We start from the raw sequence: 23,223 nt of genomic DNA on the forward strand, positions 1-23,223 counted from the left end.
AGTTTACAGTGAAGAACAATAAACGCAACAAGTATTAAAAATTACAGAAATATAAAGAATAGTTAAAGAAAACACTTTAACACCATAGCTCACAACAAAAAACAACTAGACGGTAACTAAAAACAGGAGAATGAAAAGAAAGAAAGAGGGCATTACACTCTTTGAATTTCGGGAGAACGCTGCGTTACCAGATGTTACGTAAAGCACGATGTCGTTACTGATTGGTTGACATTTCTGTTCGTCGCATATTCTTCAATTTCATTGGATAATGTCGTTTGGCAGGATCTTTTGGGCGGGGTTACCATTTCAAAATTTCAGCGGGTGTGAACGAGTTGTTGACGGACGCTCCATGAAATTGAAATTTTATCGCTAAAGTTTAAACAGTTAAACAATTTAAGTACGTTTTTCAACAGGCTTTGGGCTTTCGACCATTCATATCGGTCATGTCTTTCTCAAGAGCTCCATTAAAGAGATTTAACGAGAATGTTGGTAAGTTTCATACGTCTGTTCCATTATTCTACGAATCGATGTGAATGAAGTTGAATGCAGTTAACTTATGTGCTTTAAACAGTTGAATTATTAATACATGTGATTTTAATGAAAGTACCTGATTAGTTCTCACTTTCATGCTCAGCTTTATAATTTAATACCGTTTTCTTTGTTAAGCGTCTGTTTTCTTGCGGCTGCGATCGATCTATTTTGCCAGACTATCAACACAAAGTTTATTTATCAATTGCACTACGGTAACTTTACGGTAACTTTTTGATCTTTGGTATTTTGTATCCTTAGGTTGTGCTCCTCCACCTGGTACATATGAGGTGAAGTCTGGTGAGCTGAAGGGAGCTGTTTCATTTCATAAAGCAGAGCGCTTCAGAACTGCTTCCAAAAGTGAGAGCAGTTTTTCTTGAACCATAACATTTTCCATTCTGAACCTTAAAGGGATAGTTCACCCAAAAAGGAAAATTCTGTCATCATTGACTCACCCTCATGTCGTTTCAAACCTGTAAGACTTTTGATCATCTTCGGAACACAAATGAAGATCTTTTTGATGAAATCTTTCTGTCCCTCCATAGACAACTAACTTAGGCCTATGCAACTACCACTTTGACGCTTCAAAAAGTTCATAAAGAGATCGTAAAACTAATCTATATGAATAGTCAAAAAAATTCTGAAGATACACGATCGCTTTATATGACTAACAGGTTGAATTTAGGCTTTTATCACATATAAACATTCATTAACTCACACATCAGTTGTGGTAAACGGAACCATGTTCAAGCATGTTCGCTTGACGTGCAAGAATCAATGAGGTTCATTCTCGTGTGTTACGCAGCACGCTTGAGCTTCCGCAAGAGGTTTGTTCTTGCTTGTCAAGCAGGTTCGGTTGAGATTCTTTTTGTTTGCTGATCAATGTTTGTAATAAAAGCCTAAATTGAATCTGTTCATCATATTATAAAGCGATCGAGTCTCTTCAGATAATTTGCACTAAACCGCTTAATTCATATGGATTAGTTTTACGATCTCTTTATGAACTTTTTGAAGCATCAAAAGTGGTAGTTGCAATGCTGTCAAAGGAGGGACAGAAATCTCTCATATTTCATCAAAGATGTTCATTTGTGTTCCAAAGATGATCGAAAGTGAAAATGAGTCTGAGTAATTAATGACAGAATTTTCGATTTTGGGTGAACTATCCCTTTAATAATAAGAAACATTGATAAATTTATTTAAACTTTTATTTTATTTTATGCTGATCAGCAGAGGCACCCCTGCCATCCCCTTCAAAAGAAGTACCCATGTCTCCAGTTCGGAGGACCATGTCTGTTGATGGTTTGGTAAGATCTGAATTTGTAATTATTTGCTAGTGGTCAACCATACTGAAGTATTACTTTAATAAAGATGTACACCTTCTATTCCATGCTCTTTTTTTATTTATATACAGAACAAAAAGGATTTTATCCATATAATGAAAGTCGCTAGTCCAAAACAACATGCACACACTTGACATTCATTGCATGGACAAATATACTGAGACATTTCTCAAAATATAATTTCTGTTTCACAGAAGAAAGTCATACAGGTTAAGAAAGAATACAGGTTGGAAACTAGTAAATGAAGACATCATTTTTTTTTTTTGTCTGAACTATCCTTTTTAAAATTACTGTATTGTAATGTAACTATTGTTCCTGTGTTTGACTTATTAGACTTATTGTTTTGTACTTTGGAAAATACTTCTTTTTTTTTCTTTGTGGAAACTTTTAGTATAACATGGAGGTAAAAAATGATTATGTATTTGCAGGATAATGTTGGTCATTATCGCAAAACAAACCCCTACTCATTTTAAACAAAACATTAAAAAAAAATTGACGTGTTTAGATTAGATAATTGATTTAATTAAAAAAAGTCACCCTCAAGTTGTTCCAAACCTGTATGAATTTCTTTCTTCTGCTGAACACAAAAGAAGATATTTTGAAGAATGTGGGTAACCAAACAATTGATGGGCCTCATTGACTTCCATGGTATTTTATTTTTTTCTCCATACTAAGGAAGTCAATGGGGCCCATCAACTGTCTGGTTATCCACATTCTTCAAAGTATCATCTTTTGTGTTCAGCAGAAGAAATAAATTCATACAGGGTTGGAACAACTTAAGGCTGACACATTATTTGAAGACTTTTTAAATATCTTAAAAATGTAAAACTTTGATTTGGGTGAGCTAATAGGGTCAGTTCCCTTTTTAGTTCCCACCAAAGTGTCTAAAAACAGACAATTTGTCATTCAATTGAATATCTACCTGTATATCAGTCAATAGTATTTGCTGTGCTGTTTTGCTATTTGCTTTTTTTTCTCATATAGGCATTAAGTTCCAAAAAGGACAAAAATAGTTTCACACTTGAGATGAAACATCAGAGACTTCTGGAGAAAGAGGTAGATTTCAAAATGTTTTGAACATTTCCTGGATGGCCATTTGTTGCTTTGAGGCCTGATCAATTTCTTTGGCCTTTTCTCCTAACCTTGACTGTCACTTCTAATGCTGGAGTATAGATCCGATCTTTGGTGCAGCAGAGAGGAGAGCAGGACCGCAGGCTGCTGACCCTGGAGGAAGAGCTGAAGAAGTTGGAGTCTAAATTGCTCGTGGCTGTCAGAGAGAAGACTGGCCTTGCTGCCAATGTGGCTTCTCTCGAGAGGCAGCTTGCAGAGTTAAAGAAAGTTAATGAGTTCCTGAAGACCAAGGTGACTAGTCTTTTTTTACCAGGGTGTTTTGCAATCTCCGTTTCTTAAGTGTTGTTTTGTAGACTGCTTCAAGTTTACTGAGGAATGTCTTGGCACTTTAATTTTCGCAGGTCTCTGCGGATACCACCAAGAAGAAGATCAATTCTCTTTCCATGGAGCTCATTGAGGCCAAAAATAAACTGGATGCCAAAGACAAGGTAAGTTCCCTCAAGTCACTTTATGGAGAGGAGTTTGTGTAACTTCAAGTTGCTCAGTGTAATTGTGGGCTTGTGCTTTTTGAACAGGAGCTGAGCTTCCTACAGATCAGCTCAGAGGGGAAAGTAAAGGTCTTGGAAACGGATCTGGAGACTGCCAGAACAACTTTTAGAGTTCTTCAGGAAAGGAACCAGGATCTTGGTGAGGATTAATAATGGATATTTGATAATGGATATTTTTAGATCAGTCGCATTTTATAGAATCTATCTGACAGATATTCAGTGCGTCTAAGCAGAAGTCATACCATGTTCAAAACAGAATACTAACATATCTACTATTTACAGCATCTACTATTCAAATAAAGTGAAACGATATTATTTCAGTGTTTCCAACAGTATTCTGCATGACCTCATCACATTGCTTTTTTAAATTAGCGAGTGGTGGTTAGTTATCGTAAAAATTAAAATCATGCAAAATAACTACTGGTAATTCCATGTAAAAATGTCAACATTAAAGAGTTGAAGATGGTAAAAGGTCGTAGTTAATATTTACTTTTCGTCAATCACACTTGCAGATGGAAGTGTTAGGGAATTTACAGTTAAAGACCAGGGACCAGATATGATTAATTAAAGCAGTGGTCACCAACCTTTTCAAGCCTAAGATCACATCCCAAGTCCAAATGTAAACCAAGATCTACCACTTGCAGAAAATTATGAAAAACAAGCCACAATGTAGTTCTACTTTGACATTCTTTGTTGCCTGTTAGTCACTAGCAAAATATTTATTTAACTATACAAATAGTATATAACTATACAAACTGTCAACTATAATTCAACATTTTCAACAGTAATATAACATTGTTAAGTATATATCCACAGGCTTATTACTCATATATAAACAAAATAATCATTCAATTACAGGCCTAAGCCAATAATGTACTGTTTCATTTTCCCTTTTAAAACATAGGCTATTTCAAATCAAAATGGTAAGTGCAACTAGCATACAAAATATTATGACAACAGTCATCCTTCAATTCTTCAAAAATATTTTCACACAAATTACAGACCTACTATTCATTACCTCAATAATCAATCAATTACAGGCCTAAAACAGTCATGTACAGCACTGATTCTCTTTCCCTTTTCCAACAACATAAAACACAGATCTCCTTTTAACAATAGCCAATACAGGTTTTTTCCTGGCTCAAAATGAGGCGGAGGTGGTAAAATCGTAACACTGGGGGTCCAGTGTTAAAAATGTGTACATTTTAAAGATAAATTCATTAATCTGGTGCACTTTGAGTCACTCGAATCTGTTGTTAAAAATAAAAAATAATCCACCCGCCAACCACCCATATTCTTTGATTTAGATATCTGCATCTGATCATCACATTACAATTATTCAATTAAGCATGATAATATGGTAACATATCACACAATTAACATTTATTTAAATTAAAAGTTCTTCTTTTGGCAAAATTACATTTCCTTTATAGCCTAAACAGAGGCTTTAGCCTACTACCTTTAAACTTAAATGGTCAATGTTTCATTTTTGAAAACACTCTTATCGGAATAATTTTTTGTACCTTTATAAAGGGCATTTTCCCCCTAATTTTATTTAATGTACTGGTATGCTCTAAATTTCATTTCAAATTCTTACATTTTATCAATACATTCAATTAAAATAATAAGACAAGGCTGTTACCAATCAAATTAAATAATTTACATTGAAAAATTATAACTGTGTTAAATGAGATTATGAGATTGTTTTGAATATTTTTTGAATATACAAATAAGGAATGTTGAAAAGAAATTAAAGAATGATACTTTGAAACTAAACCGCCAGTAGGAGGCGGCAGGCGGCCGTCTTAATGAGCGAGTCATTGAGTCATTCATTCAAACGATTCGTTCAAACGGCTGATTGATTCAGAATGAGGCGGTTTAATAATGGGTAACGTTAATTGAATCTTTGACTCGAGCGATTAGGTCAAAACGCTGAATCATTCAGTAATGAATCATGGATGAGTGTTGCTGTGAGATGCGCTGGTTCTGTTGTTTGGAACTATTTTCGCTGCTGAAACAGAACAAAAACAGTAATTGCGTCTAAAAATGTAAGTAACTTAATTTTAACTATTTGTTTATTGAACTGTTATGAAATCAATATCTTGGTTTCAATCGTGCTTGCATTCAGGAAAACAGCACTCTGGTCGTGTAGTCTATAACGTTATATTGTTTCTTAACTATAAATTTGACGGAGGCGACCGCCTCATAATTGTCTATGCAGGGAAACCCCTGCAGATTTCAAACTAGCAATAGCCTACTCCCTCACCGTTGTGCCATCGTTTCGTTAGCTTGCGTATCATTAGCTTGAAGAGCTTGATGTGAGCGTAGTGTGAAGTGGCTGAGCTGGTTAAAGCCTGAAGCCTTGTTTATACTCGACGCGTCCGCATGAGGCAAAAATGACGTCATTGTAACGGCGCGCGCGCCTCCGCATCCCCTAGACACCATTTACTACACACAGTAGGCTCACACATGGTGCATTTTTAATTAATAAATAATAATGAATACAAATATTGGTGTTTTTTCTCTGATTTTGAAAACTCTTCGCGATCGACTTAAAATGCTTCCAAGATCGACGGGTTGGTGACTCCTGAATTAAAGCAACACTAAGTAAGAATTTTTACCTTAAAATAATGTTTTCAAAATCGTTTCAGTGGTTCATCAAGTCGTGACATGGTGAAATGCACTTATGCCACCGCTTTGCGGTCCTTTATCTGATATATCCGTGCTATGTAAGATTGCCAGATCGGGTCGCGTTTCTGTAGACCTAAGAAAACTACAAATTTGACTTGCTTTACGGCAAGCATTACAATTGCCGATAGGTGGAGCGTACTCGACAGTAGACTACAACTACACTTTCATAAAATCATGCATCATACTCTACCTTGTCTGTGGCCATTGTTGATTCCAAAGCCGGTGCTGGATAAACAGAGCATGTGCGTGCGTGTGCGACAGGAGGATGCGGTAGGCTAAATTATTTATGACAGCGGTAATGGACAATTCCGCTTCCAACCTGTAGGGAAAAGTTGCTTGGTGTTGCTTTAAGACCTGGAGTAAGAAGTGCAGTCAATTGAAGATTTTTTTTTACTGAAGATAGTTTGCCATTTCATCAGGCAGATGTCAGCTTCAAGACTCACAAGGAGTTCGTTGGCCGCCCCGTTTACAGTTACAAAGATCACAGCAATTATACCCTTCACCAAGGTCTAAGCTACGTCCTTGCTTCAGGTTGAATGATTCTGATTGGCTAAGAAATGGATAAACATAGTAAATTTCCACATGGACTGATAGACTAAAGCATATCTCCATCGATTAGGCAGCTGACACTCGGACCCTGAAGTTAGGCACATGACCTTCCAGGTCGCAGATTTGGCTTGCTGGGCGCCAGCCTGTCCCGAACAACAAGTCAGTCAATCCTCAATAATGCCAGTTATTCCTTAACCTGTAACCAAGAAGACTAACACACACACCGACACACGCTTCTTCAAGGTTGGATTGGCCAGGCTCTAACTATAAACAGGAGAGTCTTCTCAAAACATCAAGATACCATGTTCTTTCTCTCAATGAGGACACTTTAATGTAAATGGAAAGTAAGGCTTTAACACATGTTGAAGACCTTTCTCAAACACAAAACAAGTCCATATTTAATTTCTGGAAGCTGGGCTAAATGAGCAAGCACTGCTACTGCATTCCTGACATGGGCCAGACCCTTCAGTCACCTCTCAAATATTTCATACATATGTTTAACTTAAAGAATGCATGAAAGAACATTTTCGATAATCACACTGGTAACTTCTATAACAAAGTAAAATCTCATAAGCCTACAGAAGTCATTCAACTTATGGGATATTTAGAAGGAAAAATATTGATTAATATCTTGATTATAATCATATATATATATATATATATATAAGTAGCAGTGGAACAGGAATGTATCAGTGTTTTGTTTTCACAAAAATATTAAGCACCACAACTGCAGCCTTAGACTTTTCAAAAACATTAAACATTTTACTGACCCCAAACTTTTTTACATTTGTGTTATTTTGTTTAGAAGTAAAATGGTACAGTGAGGCATGTAACCATACAGTGGCATTTTAGAAGCTTCTGACTTGTAAACCAGTAAAGTGGTTTAGAAACTATTTATTGGTTCAAATGACTCATTAAAGTTTAGTTTCAAATCAGATATCATAAGTGACTAGAAGCTAACATTTTTGCTTCTTACTAAACCTTGTGTTTTAGAGGATCTTCATCAGGAAACAAGAGCCCAGAATGAGCAGATTGAGAATGAAATGGATAAATTGCACAGTAAGTTTGCAAGCTAAGAAAAAACAGTTTGATTTATGATGTCTTTTGGGTTGGCTACATCTGACTTTTTAAGAAAAAAACAGTTTGATTTATGATGTCTTTTGGGTTGGCTACATCTGACTTTTTTTCTATCTTCTTCAAATGAAGACATAATCCAGGAGCTGAGGGAGGAGATAAAAGCCCTGCAGAGTTACTTGGATTCTGCAAATGAAGAGATTCAGGTATTGGTTTTGGTCAACAGAATTTGACTCTTAAGCCAGTTGACATTTACTCACCGCTTAGGTTGAATCATCAGTCTTTGAAGTGGTGCTTGGTTTGAGATAAGGTGTCTGTCTCAAAGGATTTGCGGATTAAGCTCCAGGACAAATCCACCATGGAGCGCCGTGTCTCTGATGCTCAAGACAACCTCAGGTTAGAACTCTGTGCATTTTCATTTTGTTGCTGTTGTTATGGTATCAGTGTTCACTTCTTCATTTGTCTCTACGCGGCCTGTGCAGTGAAGTGGAACAGAAGTTGGAGAAATGTACCGGTGAGCTGCAGGACTGTCAGGAGGTGCTGAAAGTTAAGGAAGAGGAGCTGCGGATTTCTCAGCAGGAGCTGCAGGACTCCCAGAAGGCTCTAGAAGAGAAGGAAAGTGAGCTGGAGCGCCACTTGCAGGATCTACAGGCCTCGCAGACCTCGCTGAAAGAGCTAGAGGAGCAGATGCAGCGAGGAGTTCAGGATCTTGAGGAGTCCCGGAGCGTGATTCGCCAGCAGGAGCAGGAACTGGCCCGAGTGAAGGAGATCTTGAGGAGGACAGAGGTAGAGCTGGATCAGCGTGTGGCGCTCATGGGCGAGAGATGCTTGGTGCTGGAGGATGAAAGAGGTGAATGAGCTTTAAAACTTAACTTGAGTATTTATGAAATGTGCATTATAAATAAGCACATTGTGGGATGAATTTGATCACCCCTCTTAGGATTATTTGTTTGTGATTGTGTGCAGCCAGGACACAGGAGGAGGGTCTGCGACGGGTTCAAGAGCTCAAGGCAGAGATCAATGCATTGGAGGAGAGCAGGCAGACTGAGACAGAGGCATATGAAAAGCTGAAGGAGGAGCATTCTGCACTTACCAAACAACTGGAGGAGGAGAAGGTAATTAAGAGAATGTGTAGGTGGTTTACACCAGTATTAGCTTTCGCTTTGGGTACCATTCATTTCAATGGCAGTTGCTCGATTGGCACAGGAAGTGCGTGATTTTAAAATCTTTGCTCATGGGTACTTGGTTCTGGACTCTGTTGTTTATGAGTCAATTCTCATTCTTGAGCTTTAAATGTCATGTGTCTAATCATTCTAAAAATGAAAGCTTCCAAAACTGAAAATTGTCATTTATTCATCCTCAAGTCAGTCAAACCCATAAGACTTTGATCAATGCACATGCATTAAAGGGTTAGTTCACCCAAAAATGAAAATTCTGTCAGTAATTACTCACCCTCATGTTGTTCCAACCCCGTAAGACCTTCGTTCATCATCGGAACACGAATTAAGATATTTTTGATTAAATCTGAGAGCTGAATCACTCCTCCATACTAGTCCATAGGCTTCTTCAGGGATTGAACTTGCCGGCCTCGAAAAGTTATTAAAGACATCATTAAAATAGTCCAAGTGACTACAGTGGCTCAATCTTAAGTTTATGAAGCGACGAGAATACTTTTTGTGCGCAAAAAAAAACAAAAATAACGACTTTATTTCAACTATTCATTTCCTTCTCTGTGGGCCTCGAGTTTTCGAGACCGGCAAGTTCAATCCCTGAAGAAGCCTATGGACTAGTATGGAGGAGTGATCCAGCTCTCAGATTTAATCAAAAATATCTTAATTCGTGTTCCGAAGATGAACAAAGGTCTTACGGGGTTGGAACAACATGAGGGTGAGTAAATACTGACAGAATTTTCATTTTTGGGTGAACTAACCCTTTAAGCCTTTATCAAATATGTGACCCGATATGGCGAAATGAGTCGGAAGTCGCAACGTTCTATTTTAAGATATGGGCCGATTATGTGGAAAAACAATGAAATAATAGATTATTTTTTTTGTTGCTAATTTCAAAGAACAGACATTCAAAAATAATCTCCCAAAGTTTCGTAGTCCAGATAATTGAGTAAAGGTATTTAAATTACTATTAAAGTTTACAAAGTTTTACTAAATTCGCTGGCAATGAACATTGCTTTTCTCAACTCCTCTCGTCACCTCTGAGCATTTCCCGGGTATCCCCTGAAACGTCACTATCTCTGCTCTTTAAATGGTGTTACACGTTGTATAGAACCAATCAAAAAGCTTAGAAATGTACACAAATGCTGATCATTTGTCGATGGGAAGCCGTTTCGACTGACCGGCACGCGATTGGTCCAGCCACCCTCCTGTCAGACTCTCAGCGAGCGCTCTGTGTAATAAACAAGCTAGCAGATCTCCTCAGAAAGATTAAATATTAATTTGAGAAATTTCGCTGTCAAAAGCGAGCAAAGTTGCCAAAGCGTCATCAAGCCCCCTGGCCAATTGCACACTGAGTCCGCGTTTTTTTAGTGTGTGTTTTTTCGTATTGATTCGGTGGCTCCGAATTGTCAAAACACCATTCAAACTGCTTGCTACGGATGCGAAAAACTTACGATTGTTTTTATATAACGGATGAAAGTTTCGTAGTGTGCAAGCGTGATTGACATAACGTGATTGACAAATGTGAATGAGTGTAGCTATTTATCTGCAAGGAGAATCCATTAATGTGTTTGATTAACCCAATATTTGTTGGTATCTCCGTTATGAATTTGTTACGCTGTTATTGTCAACTAGCCTACACTAAGATATTGCATAGACTAGCATTATTTGATCTCTGTTTCCTTGTCTCTCTGCCTCTCACTTTCTCTCACACACACACACACACACACACACACACACACACACACACACACACACACACACTCTCTCTCTCTCAAGCAAAAATGTAGCACCTCTGTTCTCTTTCTGATTTTAGTACATTTTTGTAAAAGGTAGGCCTACTGTTAAATTATTTATTCAAATAAAAACTTTAAAATAATTTGAGCTTCAGCCTGGTTTAATAGCATTTATATATTAATGTGTTTGGTCAAATTAAGCTGTAAAATAAATAGTTTATCCCTTTAAACGTAATGGATTTTGAAAGATATCAACAAAAAACGGGCAAAAAACTTTAAAAGCGATTTTCTCAAGTTTTCAATTGGAAAAAGAGGGCAGACGACCATAATTCAAATGTGTATATCTTTACAACCAAGGTATGACTTTGACTAGGATATCAATTGAAAGCTTATGGTCTCCTCTTTCCATTAATACCAAAATCTCAATTTTTAAATTTAGGTCACTGTGACTCATTTTGCTGGATCAGGTCACATATGGTAAACGGAGTGTGAGAACCAATGAGGTTAATTCTCACACATCAAGCGTGGTACAGTTGAGCTTCTGTTTACCACTTTTGATGAGCTTTGTGTTAGGTCTGCACGATATTGGAAAAAACTGACATTGCAATATTTTGTTTGTCTGTTTTATATATATATATATTATATTATATTATTATCAGTATTGCACGGTGCACCGATACGTCAAAAGTATCGCGTTTCTCGGAAATTAAAAACGTCACGATTCCTAAATTTATTAGTATCGATACTTCTAAGAATGACCGCGTTCCAGATTTGTAAGAGACGCATTTCATGTTGGTGTGTGCAACGCACGCTTCCAGTGCCTCCCTATGGACCTGTGTTTTTTAATCTAAATAAAGGGCTAGTAGGATTGTAAAATGTTTCGATGTGATTGATAATTAAATTTCAGGGCTCCAATTTCGGCGCGGGGATTGCGGGTATTGCGCATAATTCTAATAATTCCCACAGGTCTCCCATTTATAATGCAGGAAATTCCCGCAATCGTAATCCACACAGATTATAAAATCAAATCATTCTTTTAACAACTATCTGCCAGGCGCAATTTCACAAACAGCGTGAGTGTTCAGCGTGCCGCGTCTTCTATCTCTCCTCTCAAAATGTGTTGTGCAAGGCAAGCATCAAGCGCTGCGGCGATAATACACACTCGCGTTTAGGAGTCGGGACATGACGGAATATTCACTTGCACAATCGGGCCAGCAGTGCATCGTGACTGAAGTTTACCATTTGCACGTCTTTTTAAGTCTTACCAGTTTAAACATTCAAGCGATTTTAAACTAATCAGTGCTCGCACGCTCTCTGAGATGATTTTCTATGCGCACATTCATAGAAAATCCGCCTCAAAAACAGCTGGCCAGTAACAAAAGTTATTTTTCGCGGATTATATTGCTTTAACACGCAAAATTGTGTCAATTTCGGTCTTCGTGAGTATACTCTAGTCTAAACATAGTCGGTTTTGTCTTTTAATAAGCATAAAACGCATGCCAGTAGGCTATAATGAACACAGGATCCGTGCACTAGCTCATTAATTTAGTTGTCAAAACAACAAAATATAGCTTTAAGTTAAAGGAATCAGGATTAATAGCCTATATATATTTAATTTATTCAGGACTAAAATACTACCCAGTGTTATTTTCCATTTGATTACTTTATTCAGTTTCTGTAGGCCTATATGAAGTTAGACCCATTGAAAAACTTTTCTCTTTATTTGTCTTTATTTGTATCTTTATTCTATTGTATTTATTTGTGCTACTTTTTTCAATTTAATTAAACAGTTTAAATCAAGCTTCCTTGTGTTGTGTAAACTCTTAACAACAATATTACCCCATTGTAAAAATGCAATGAGCGCAAACATTTAGGCAAGATAAATGTAGGCCTAATTTTTGTTTGGAAAAAATGCCCCCCCCCCCCCGCCCTTCTCCCCCTCAAAAAAAAAATCCCCCCCATGAGAATCATCTAAGGGGGGATTTCCCCCCCATTTTCCAAAACGAAATTCAGGCCCTGAATTAAATTAAATATTTAATAATCAAATATAACGACTAATACAACGTGTCACCAATGCCGCCTCAGATGCGCTTGTCAGAATGTGTGACTTGTGGACACGTGCTCTTCCTGGAACAACGCACTTAAAACGGCAACTAAACCCAATGAATTCACACCGATTTAATAAAATAGTGTTCTCATGTTATGTAATATGACAGTCCCAAATTAATCCTCGTTATTAGTCGTGCATTCTGCTTGAGTGGCGCGCGCTGAATGAATAACTTAACCGTTGAGCACTTTGCTAGCACGTTATTTAACTCAAAGAAACGCATCCTATGAGATTAATCAGATATATACAAAATAAACATAATATTACAAATAATATCTGCACAAAATGACGTGAATGCACAATTGAACTTGAACTAAGTTACGTGCCATTCAGAATGACTCATGTTGTGGACGCGCTCTTCCTGGAACAACGCGACACGGCAACTAAACCCAAATAATTCACAATGTTTTATTACAATATTGTTCTCTTTATAATGTTATATAATATGACAGTCCCAATAGTCGTTATTAGTCGTGCATTGCCATTTGAGCTGCGCGCGCTAAAGATCACGCTGCGTCAATTCTTAACCAAATGCAATGACTAGGAAAACGGTTTACTAACATGCCATTTTGTGATTTATTGTGGTACTTCGAGAGGAAAAAATCAATCGTGAATAAAAGTGTGATGTGATTTATACCAGCATGAGTTGGACAATTAAGTGAAGAGTGCAACTTAATAGACTTGACTAGGTTGTACTGTGTCATCTCTCAATCAGGAAGTCAAAGTCTCCTTGATCGTCTTTGTGGATTAGGCTAATGTCTCTAAAGCTCCTCTAATGTGTGTTGCTGCAGACTCACAGCGGCTCCCTGGCTAGCATGCTTGAGCACCTGAGAAATGAGACTGAGGCAGAGAGGAGGCAGCTTGGCGAGGAGCTGGAGGATGCGCTCGAGGAGCTGTCAGAGCTGGAGAAGCAGGAGCAATGCAGTGAGAAGGCCATCCAGCATCTCACACAGAAGATCCAGACGCTGGAGCAGGAGCTGAAGAACAATTGTGCTGAGTTGGAAAAGTGAGAACTTCTTCTAATGGAGTTGAGATGAATCGCATCTCTGGTAAAAACTGACCAGTGTTGTTGTCTCCTTTGGCAGAAAGTGTGCTGAGATGCAGGCTTTAGAAGAGGGTCATGTGACTGCAATCAAAAAACTAGAAGAGGATCACAACACCTGTCTTGCCAAGCTGGGAGATGTTACTACTGACTTTGAGAGGTATTACTTTAAATACCTTTTCATTTATTTAAAGTCACCATGAAATCAAAATGAATTATTCTTATTTATTTTATTTAACATTTCTTATTATTGAAGGCAAAAATTTCATCTTTTAATATAATTTCATTATTCCATATGTATTTGTATTATTATTTTTTTATTAATATTCATAATCAGTTGTATTATCTTATGAATTATTATTTTTTTATTAATATTCATAATCAGTTGTATTATCTTATGAAGTTTAAAATGCATGAGTTAGACTATAGATTGCATGGACACATGTGTTTAAGGAACATATTTTAGACACAAGGAGGGTAGCTGGGAGGATTATGTATTCTGCTTAAAGGTATGTGTAAAATGTAATATTCACTTAGCAGAGATGTTCCAATGATGATTATACTTCAAATTCATACAGTTGGCATGCTCTTTGCAAGAAAAGGAATGTTTCAACTGATGCAAATGTACCATTTGTATACCACTAATGTATACACTGAGAAATTGTTTCTTGATGTGGAAAGTGGATTGTACCATGTGTAAGCATTAGGTATACATTCCATTTTAAAACATAAGCAATGTTTTTCTTACCTTACGAGGAAGTTGAAAGTCGCTCAGTTGTGTATTTAAGCTCAATCTTACTGTACTACAGCAGAGAAACATGGAAACGCATAGACCTGGCATGAATATAACATCTTCTCAGAGTTTCTCTCCTGACATATAAGAATAAAGATTTTTCTTGGCAAGATAACTGGTGTCCGGTCCCGTGAATCGAATAATAACGGGGAAAGGCTTAATTCCAAGTCTACAATTATAAATGATTTATTCCTTGCACATCATAACTTTTTTTATTATTATTATTTTTTTATTCATGTGCCCTTGTAATCCTTAATCTAAATAACTTCCCCTCTCTCTTGCAACAATGTCAACATCAATTATTTTCTCTGATGATGTGTTTAGCACATGAGATCGACCAATAGTAACCATCTAATCAATTCCCAAAGACAAAATCAAGTCCTGCTCTACTTTTTTTCTTTTGAGAGAAGCCGTTTCATCTCTCAATACAATAGGGAAGAACTATCACAACTTCTGTTTCATGCCAACTTTAAATACAACCATAAAGTGCTGTCTATGGAAGTTTATAATGACCCAGAAATTATTAATTGCCAATGCCCGTTAAACCATCATCAAGTGTCTTCATCAAATGTTGTTGTTTTTTGTGTGTAATTCCATAAGCACAAGACGGTCTCTGGGTGAGCAGAAGGCCAAGGCAGAGGCTCAAACCCATCAGCTGCAGGAAGAGATGAACCAACTGAAGCAACAGTTGCAGCAGGACCAGCAGAAACTCATAAGCTACCAGGAAATGCAGCGTAAAGAGCGAGAGGAGTATGCTAGGTCAGTATCCCGCCTCACAGATCTGCAGTAATTATCTGCTACACTTCCCATATACGTATGTGCAGCTCCCACATAATTGATAATGTGGTCCAAGAAATAACGTCATTATCCCAAAATAAATGAACAGGCTGATCAGGACCCCGACACAAAACAGAGGTCTTATATCATCCTGATAGGGATTCTGAAGGGGACATTTTGTGATTATGTCAGTCATTATTAATAAATGGCTAATTTACAAATCAATATTTCATGATTATTTCTTCAAATTAATTTAAATACTAAATAAAACATTATAAAATGTAAATAAATCAATTATATTAAATAGTGTTGTTATTATTTAACCCTTTGACACGTACGATCACACCGGTGTACAGTGCATCACGTGATCAACTGCTAAATTCAAATGTGCTTTCACGTGTTGCCTGGAGCTGAGCAAGAGACTTACCACGCTCAGCACTTGTCATGCATCACAAATTATTTTTATTATTATTTTTTGTTAAGCTAATATTGCTCTCCAATTACCAAACCATTTAATGGATCACTATTAAAAAAAATAGTGAACTTAAAAAAAAAATATTCCTTTATAGCTGTAGATTAAAGTGACAGAACACAATTTCAGTTTGAGCTGTCAATGTTTTTAACCCTTTGATGCATACAATCACACCGGTGTGATAAGAGCGTTTAGTGCATCACATGATCTACTGCTAAATTCAAATGTGCTTTCGCGCGTTGGCTAGAGCTGAGCCAGAGACAGACGCGCTCAGTGTTGTCATATATCATCACAACTATTCAGTGTTTTCAACCACATAATGTTTATTTTAGGTTTCAGACATTTAAATACACATGTACTAGCAAAACAACACATTTTTAGTTTGTTAAATACACACTGATGTATATAGAAGCGGCAATAATATATAATAATATAATATCCTGTATAGATATCTGTGAAGTATACTCTATTCTTTGCACATTTCACTCAGCTACTTACTTTCATGTATTTGGGGAGAAGTGGGTGAATTTACGTGTTGCAAATCTGACAGATCTGATTCTCTCAATTGCGATACAAACTAACAGTGCGGCTCGCCACGCATTACAGATCAACTAACATGATCAATTTTAAAGGTTTTTGAATGACAAAACACATTCACTTACACATATTTGTGAATCGAAATAACAAACTTGCAAATAACAAGTTTGTAAATATTTTGAGAAAAAAGGAAATAAAAGCGATACATCTGTCATACAGCACTATTGTGGCTGCGGTGTCACATTACAAGCATGTTGCGCTGGGGATCAGCTGCTGGAATATTTTAAGATTGCGTGTGAAACAATGCGTTTAACTCTCACATAACATGTGAGTTAAACAAAAAATGTAACCAATTGCTTATACAAGTTTATGCTGTTTCCACATTAATGTAGTATTTTTAAAAAATATTTGTATTAAAGGTGCACCATGTAACTTGGTAAATAAATAAAACTGCATGCGTCTTGCGGAAGAACATTTTACCTGGAGCTACTTCTCTTTATGTATATGACGAGTCACACAGGTCCCGCTCGGTCTAAAATAGTCTGAATATCAACGCTTGCTATAGGCGTTTTGTAGCTGTTCAGGATAAGACAAACAGTTTGGAAGATGGATTCATGATATACTCCCTCATTATATAAATTTTGCATTTTAATTAACTGCATTAATAATTTATAACGAGTTAAACGGCAAATATTAATCTATAACCTAACAGGTTATTTTTCCCATCACTAATAATGACACCAAGTTTAGGCTGTAAACACTGTTCTCACACCATCAAAGGTCTGTAAATATCATACTTTAGCTGTCATAGCTGTTGAAAAGTAAATGTAGACTACTGTGTTACAGGATGCTATTAGAAGTTCAGGCAAAGCTGGCTCAGAGAGAGAAAGAGTTGAAGCGAGCTGCAGAGACTCAGAGTGAGGAGCTGAGACTCCTGAAGGTGGAAGTGGAGCAGGAGAGAGAGCGGGCCCAGACTCAGCTGGAGAGAGAACAGAAGAGGAGGCAGTCAGTGGAGGGCCGTTCTGCAGAAGCCAGCAGGCTGCGGGGCCTCGTGGACGAGCTGGAAAACCAGGTTTCTGAGCTGCACGGGCAGGTGCAGGAGGAAAAAGACTCTTCTCAACGTCACGCTGTGGAGTGGCAGCAGGAGAGACGACAGCTATGCAGACAGATGGAGGAGGAAAGACAAGACTTTCACAAACAACTCGCAGAGGCTCAGCTGCAGAGGTGAGAAAGTTAGGATGCACTCAACAGGTCTCAAGTACAATATAGTGTCCTCATGTAGTCAGTCTCCGTGTGTATTGCATTGTTTTTGTTTAATCCCTGTATTGTCATTTGTTCACCTCAGCACGTGTGATTCTGAAACACAACACTGGAGAAACTTGTATGAAGAGCTCTATGCTAAAGTTAAACCATTTCAGGTAAGCAAAGAATTTTTTTCTCTTTTATTCATATATATATATATATATATATTTTAGAGGTGGAACAGTACATGTATTCGTATTGAACCGAAAGGTACGGGCGTCACCGTTCGGTGGATGCATTTACACGGAGAATACACGGTATAAAAATAAATAAAACTTGCGTGCAAATTAATTAATGTAATGCGGAACTACTGTTAGATAGGCGGGTTCTTTAGGGACACATAATCTGTAGCCCCGCCTAGGCGAGCTCCGCATATGCAGAGGACCCGCCGGCCTCTTTAAGATCGCAAGTTTGGGAAAACATCGGTTTCCCAGTCAGTTACAATTAATCAAACCAACAAGCTTCAATATTGGGTTACTCACTTGCGCGCGCGAAAGTGAGTATATACAGAAAAAAATTATTTATAATTCCGATGAGAATAAAGTTAGTGTTCATTTAAAATTAAGGAAAGCAAATATATTGATCTGAAATATAGCAAATTAAAGCTGCCGTCGGCAACATTTTTTTGATCATATTCAGTGAAATCGACACTATAATCTGACAGAACAACATAAATAAAGTGGTTTTAGAAAAAAACCCCAGCTTCTAACTCCACCTGGAGCGTGTTATTTGTTTTGCAAAAATCCACAGCTCCCGGTTCATCATGTCCAATCAGCGCAGGGGGGTGTGAGATCTGACTGTCAATCACAGATCGGGTACACGCCACCCTCGCGCCCGTTACAATCACACATGCACACGCCTGAAGTTCGCGGAAGTTCGCGCAGTAACGAAGAGTGATGGCGGAAAATCAAGTAAGCTCATTTAGAGTATAAATGACGTTAGCAATTGCAATCTATCGGTAGATTAGCCAGGACAGCATACCTCCAAATACTCCATGGTGTTGATGGATGCTGATGAGACGGGCGCGTTCACTGAAAATCTGGTGCACACGCAGTGACGAGGATGAACTCGGTGGGAGGGTATCCGTTGATAGTCGGGGAGGGGCATGAGAGTTGTAAACATTAAAAAATTTCCTAAATCCTCTCAATCTGCCAGACTTGCCGACTGCAGCTTTAACATTATGAATTAATAACATGTATAATAACAATAACATTATTATAATTACATTAATTACATGAATTACTCAAATATACTAATACACTAGGTGGTACAGCCTGAGACATGCACAATAAATAAATAAAAATTGCCTTCTGTATTTTTGTTTTGCTTTTCCCTCCATTGTACCGAACTCATACCGAACCGTGACTTCTGTGTACCGTTGCACCCCTAAAATATATATATATATACATATACACACTACTCTTTATTTTAAGGTGATGTAGTTTCATTGTAATTACTCAAATAAGTACAGAGTAATATTATTTGACACCATTTACTTACTATAGAGTTACGGTTAGGGTTTGGTTTATGGTTAGTTACTTGTAATTATGCTTAATCTTCTGTTGTTACTATTGTAACTATGTTACCTTAAAATAAAGTGTTGCCTTAGTTTTTATTTCATGTAACAGGCCATTTTTTTTTGGGCTGCTGTGCTTTCTAAGATGACTTTGCATGGGAAATGGGTAACAGCACTTTGCAATATTCACAAATGTGCTGTTAAGGTCACAGAAATGATTAGTGTCATTAATAAATATAAATTTCACCAACTTTTTCCAGACATGAATTCTCTCATTTGTCCTCTTTTTCTGGTCATCAGGAACAGCTGGACCGTTTTGCAGCGGAGAGGAACGCTTTGTTGAATGAGAAAGGATCCACGCAGGCGGAGTTGAACAAGTTAGCCGATGCCTATGCTAATCTGATGGGCCATCAAAACCAGCGACAGAAGATTAAACACATGGTCAAACTCAAAGAGGAGAACTTGGAGCTCAAACAAGTAAGGCATTATTCATAAGGCCGTTGTCATTGTTTGATTTGAAGGTTTTGGTGCGTAGCTGACCGTGTCCATGTGTTCTGTAGGAAGTGTCCAAGTTAAGGGCACAAGTGGGGAAACAGAAGCAAGAGCTGGATCGACTCAAGTCCAGCCAGGTGCCACAGAGGTTCGACCCCAGCAAGGCTTTCAAACATGAGCTCAAAGAAAACCAGCAGCCCAGCTCAGCTCTTACACAAGGTGAATTATGAAAAAGACCTGGATAGGGTTTGACCAGTTATTCGTAATTTCTTAAAGTCCCCATGAATTCAAAATTGACCATACTTACTTTGTTTGCCTAAATTGATCGTTTTGTGGTGAACAATTCATCATCCATGCAAGTCAATCCACACAAAAAAAAATTTGGCTTCGTAAGCTTTAATCAAAATCTGAAATTTCCCCTCCCCTCTGCATTGGAGGACCTTCCCTGATGACGTAGGTTTGACGGTTTGGGTGTCTTCTTAACATCCGTAATCACGCCCCTCCAACTGACAGTAGACAGGCTGAATGAAAACACCTACTTTTCTAGATCCAATCAGGTGCTAGTTGAGAAAAAAGCCACGCCCACCATTTTGCCTCATTTAGTATTCCGTTTCTCTCGGAAATACGTCACAACACTGGAGAAAAGTCGTTTGCAACTTCCGGTTCACGGGGACTTTAAATTGGAACATAAAGTCCATACTAGCAACTAGGGGTGGGTGATATGAGCGCAAATTCATATCACAATATTTTTCACTGTCCGGACGATATCGATATTATATTGCGATATGAGGGGGGGGGGGGGGGGGAGGATTGGAATTACATTTTAGTACACCTTAGTTTAATTACAGGCAAAATATGTATTTTAACCATATCTGGACGATATCGATATTATATTGCGATATGAGGGGGGAAAATTGGAATTACATTTTAGTACACCTTAGTTTAATTACAGGCAAAATATGTATTTTAACCATATATAACTAAAAAAAAGGTGAGGGATTTCATTGGACTTAGACCTGAAAAATCTTTTTTTTTTATTGTGCCATTGTTTTTCTCAAAAAGTGCAAACGTGCAATATGAGGTAGGCCTGAATGCACTTGTTATGTCTTTCCACTTTTTGCTCATCTTGTCATAACGAGTACCGGCAGCGAATTAAGACTTTATTCATTTCTGAGTGGGAGCCGTCTTTGGGCATGCTCCGTCTCCGGTAATATCTGTTGCACGCATTTGGGTGCATTCCTCATATTTGCGGACATGCATGGTTTACAAATGATTAAAGAGATTGCTGGTGTTTCCACCTTTGGCTGCAACAACACAGCGACACAACTTGCACAGTATTGTTCGTTGGTCGATGTCGGAGGTTTTGAACCCAAACCAGTTCCATACGACAGAGGAGCCCCCCTTCTTTTTAACCAATTCTTCCTCGTTCTCTTCAACATGACTTTCTGTGTGTTCTTTTCACAGTAGTCAACATTTGAAGTGAGAATAGGTAGCCTGGGAAAACCCAGACATCTTCCGGCAAATTTAGATTTGCTCTGAAAGTTAGTCTGGCAAAGAGCTCATTCAAGCCCATTTCCAATCCGTCGAAATCGAGGCACCAATCAGAAATGTTGGGGCGGCCTTTACACGATGACGACAGCGCTGGGATTTTGAAGCAGATTTTGTAGCCTACATTACAAAGATGGATGCCGCCGTCGAACATCACTCGTTCTAATCAGCTATCGCGTCCATTTTAAGCGATTTGAACGTTTCCTTTTTGTTAAAAACCTAGCAAAGAACAACACACAGAGATGTTTCTCCCCCCGCTCTGCATACGTCATCTCCTTCATCGCTCTGATTGGTTTTAGGTCTATCCGCGACGTCCGTTGGTGACGCCCCTCTGGAAATGATTTGTCTATGACACTTTGCCAGACCATAACTCAGTTACAACTGAGAATGGTCTGGTTTTAACCAGGCTAGACAATAAGCCAAGTTCAGATGACCTAAGAGACCGGATGGGCAGGTATGGGTGGAGTAGGTCTGATAGATATAGAGGTGCAAGACCCAGCCCTGAAGGTTAGCAGGACTACCATAAAATGAATACGTGATGTAACAGGTAACCAGTAAAGATCATGGAGGAGGGGAGTTGTGAGCACTACGTCTAGTCCAGGGCTGCGTTTCCCAAAAGCATCGTAAGCCTAAATTGATCGTAGAACAATTGCCACCAATGGTCTCTACGATCAACTTAGGCTTACGATGATTTTGGGAAGCGCAGCCCAGGTAAGCACTCTCGCAGCTGTATTTTTACATGCTATAGCCTTGTAGTGTGTGTGTGTGTGTGTGTGTGTTTTTTTTGTTTTGTTTGTTTAAGACAATTAACAAGGCGTTGCAGTAGTCCAAACGAGAAGTTAGTAGTGCATAAATGAGGGTTTATACATCAGCCAGATTGTGGAGACGTGCGATATAATGCAGGTGATAAAAATGTTTTTTAACAACTGAAGCAATATGAGAAACAAAGGAAAGAAAGAATCAAATAAAACCTCAAGACGTAGGTACAGGGGAGGAGTGTTTAACAAAAACCCCATGTATGTCAAAAGACAGGTCCATTCTATTTACAGGTACAGTGGAGCTGATCAGCATTATTTCATTTTTGCTGTCATTTAGTTTAAGAAAATTCAGAGACATCCAGTGTTTGATTTCTCTAATACATGCAGTGAGATAGTGAAAACGAAGTCCATACTTGCGGGTCACCAAGTGGCTGCATGTAGATGATAAAAAGTAACGGACCAAGAACTGAGCCCTGTGTCAGTGGAATTGTGCTGGACTTCTACTATGCATGGTGATATAGTACTTTCTATCAGTGAGATAAGAAATAAACCAGGAAAGAGCAGAACCACTGTTTCTGATATCAGAAAGACTGGAAATATGAATATCAAGACAATAGGCTAACTTGTATGTTCTTCTTATTACACATTTAAAATCTAATTCTGCTCTTTCCAGGCAACATCAAATTTCGTTAAACTATCACTAATGGACTTTTGTGGAATATCCCTTGCCTATGGATGACTGCTCAACATGGACACTGTGAACGAGGATATTTCAGCACCCAAACATCCTGACTGCCTCTTCGGAGTCTGACAATGTAGATTTTATTTATGTACGTTTTATTTTTGTTTGTGTGTGAATTTAATACAGTGGCATTAACATCGTTACTGTCACTCAATATCTATATATAATTGACAACCCCCTTTTTTAGATGTTGCTCTTGACTAATTTGACTACAATGGTGAAAATGTAGATATGGACTTACTCACTTAGGATTTTCTGTTATCTGATTTTGTTCATCACTGGGTGTGCTATTATCTTTAAAAAGTTCAATGTTTGCCCACTCTTTAAGTGTCCAACGAATCTTGTTCAGTTGATTTGTTCTTTTTTTTTTTAAGTAAATTTTAGTTCTTACAATATTATTTTATCATTTTAATAATTAGTTTTTTCTGCCA

General features: G+C 37.9%; 1 protein-coding gene across 1 annotated transcript; it reads left to right on the forward strand.

The window, feature by feature from the left end:
- The first annotated feature begins 332 nt into the window (after nt 1-332).
- On the forward strand, nt 333-23,178 carry hmmr (hyaluronan-mediated motility receptor (RHAMM)). The gene is made up of 20 exons (XM_056240315.1): nt 333-489; nt 790-888; nt 1,756-1,832; nt 2,853-2,924; nt 3,042-3,230; nt 3,341-3,427; nt 3,515-3,626; nt 7,721-7,786; nt 7,934-8,007; nt 8,127-8,197; nt 8,284-8,651; nt 8,768-8,916; nt 13,605-13,819; nt 13,899-14,015; nt 15,249-15,407; nt 17,281-17,658; nt 17,780-17,852; nt 19,553-19,729; nt 19,813-19,963; nt 22,724-23,178. The coding sequence occupies exons 1-20, from the start codon at nt 444-446 to the stop codon at nt 22,741-22,743; spliced, it is 2,700 nt and encodes an 899-aa protein (XP_056096290.1). The 5' UTR covers nt 333-443; the 3' UTR covers nt 22,744-23,178.
- Nucleotides 23,179-23,223: the final 45 nt, after the last annotated feature.

This window comes from Rhinichthys klamathensis, unplaced genomic scaffold (assembly GCF_029890125.1).
Source record: "Rhinichthys klamathensis goyatoka isolate OS25496 unplaced genomic scaffold, OSU_Roscu_1.1 h1tg000591l_1, whole genome shotgun sequence".
NCBI lineage: Eukaryota > Metazoa > Chordata > Actinopteri > Cypriniformes > Leuciscidae > Rhinichthys > Rhinichthys klamathensis.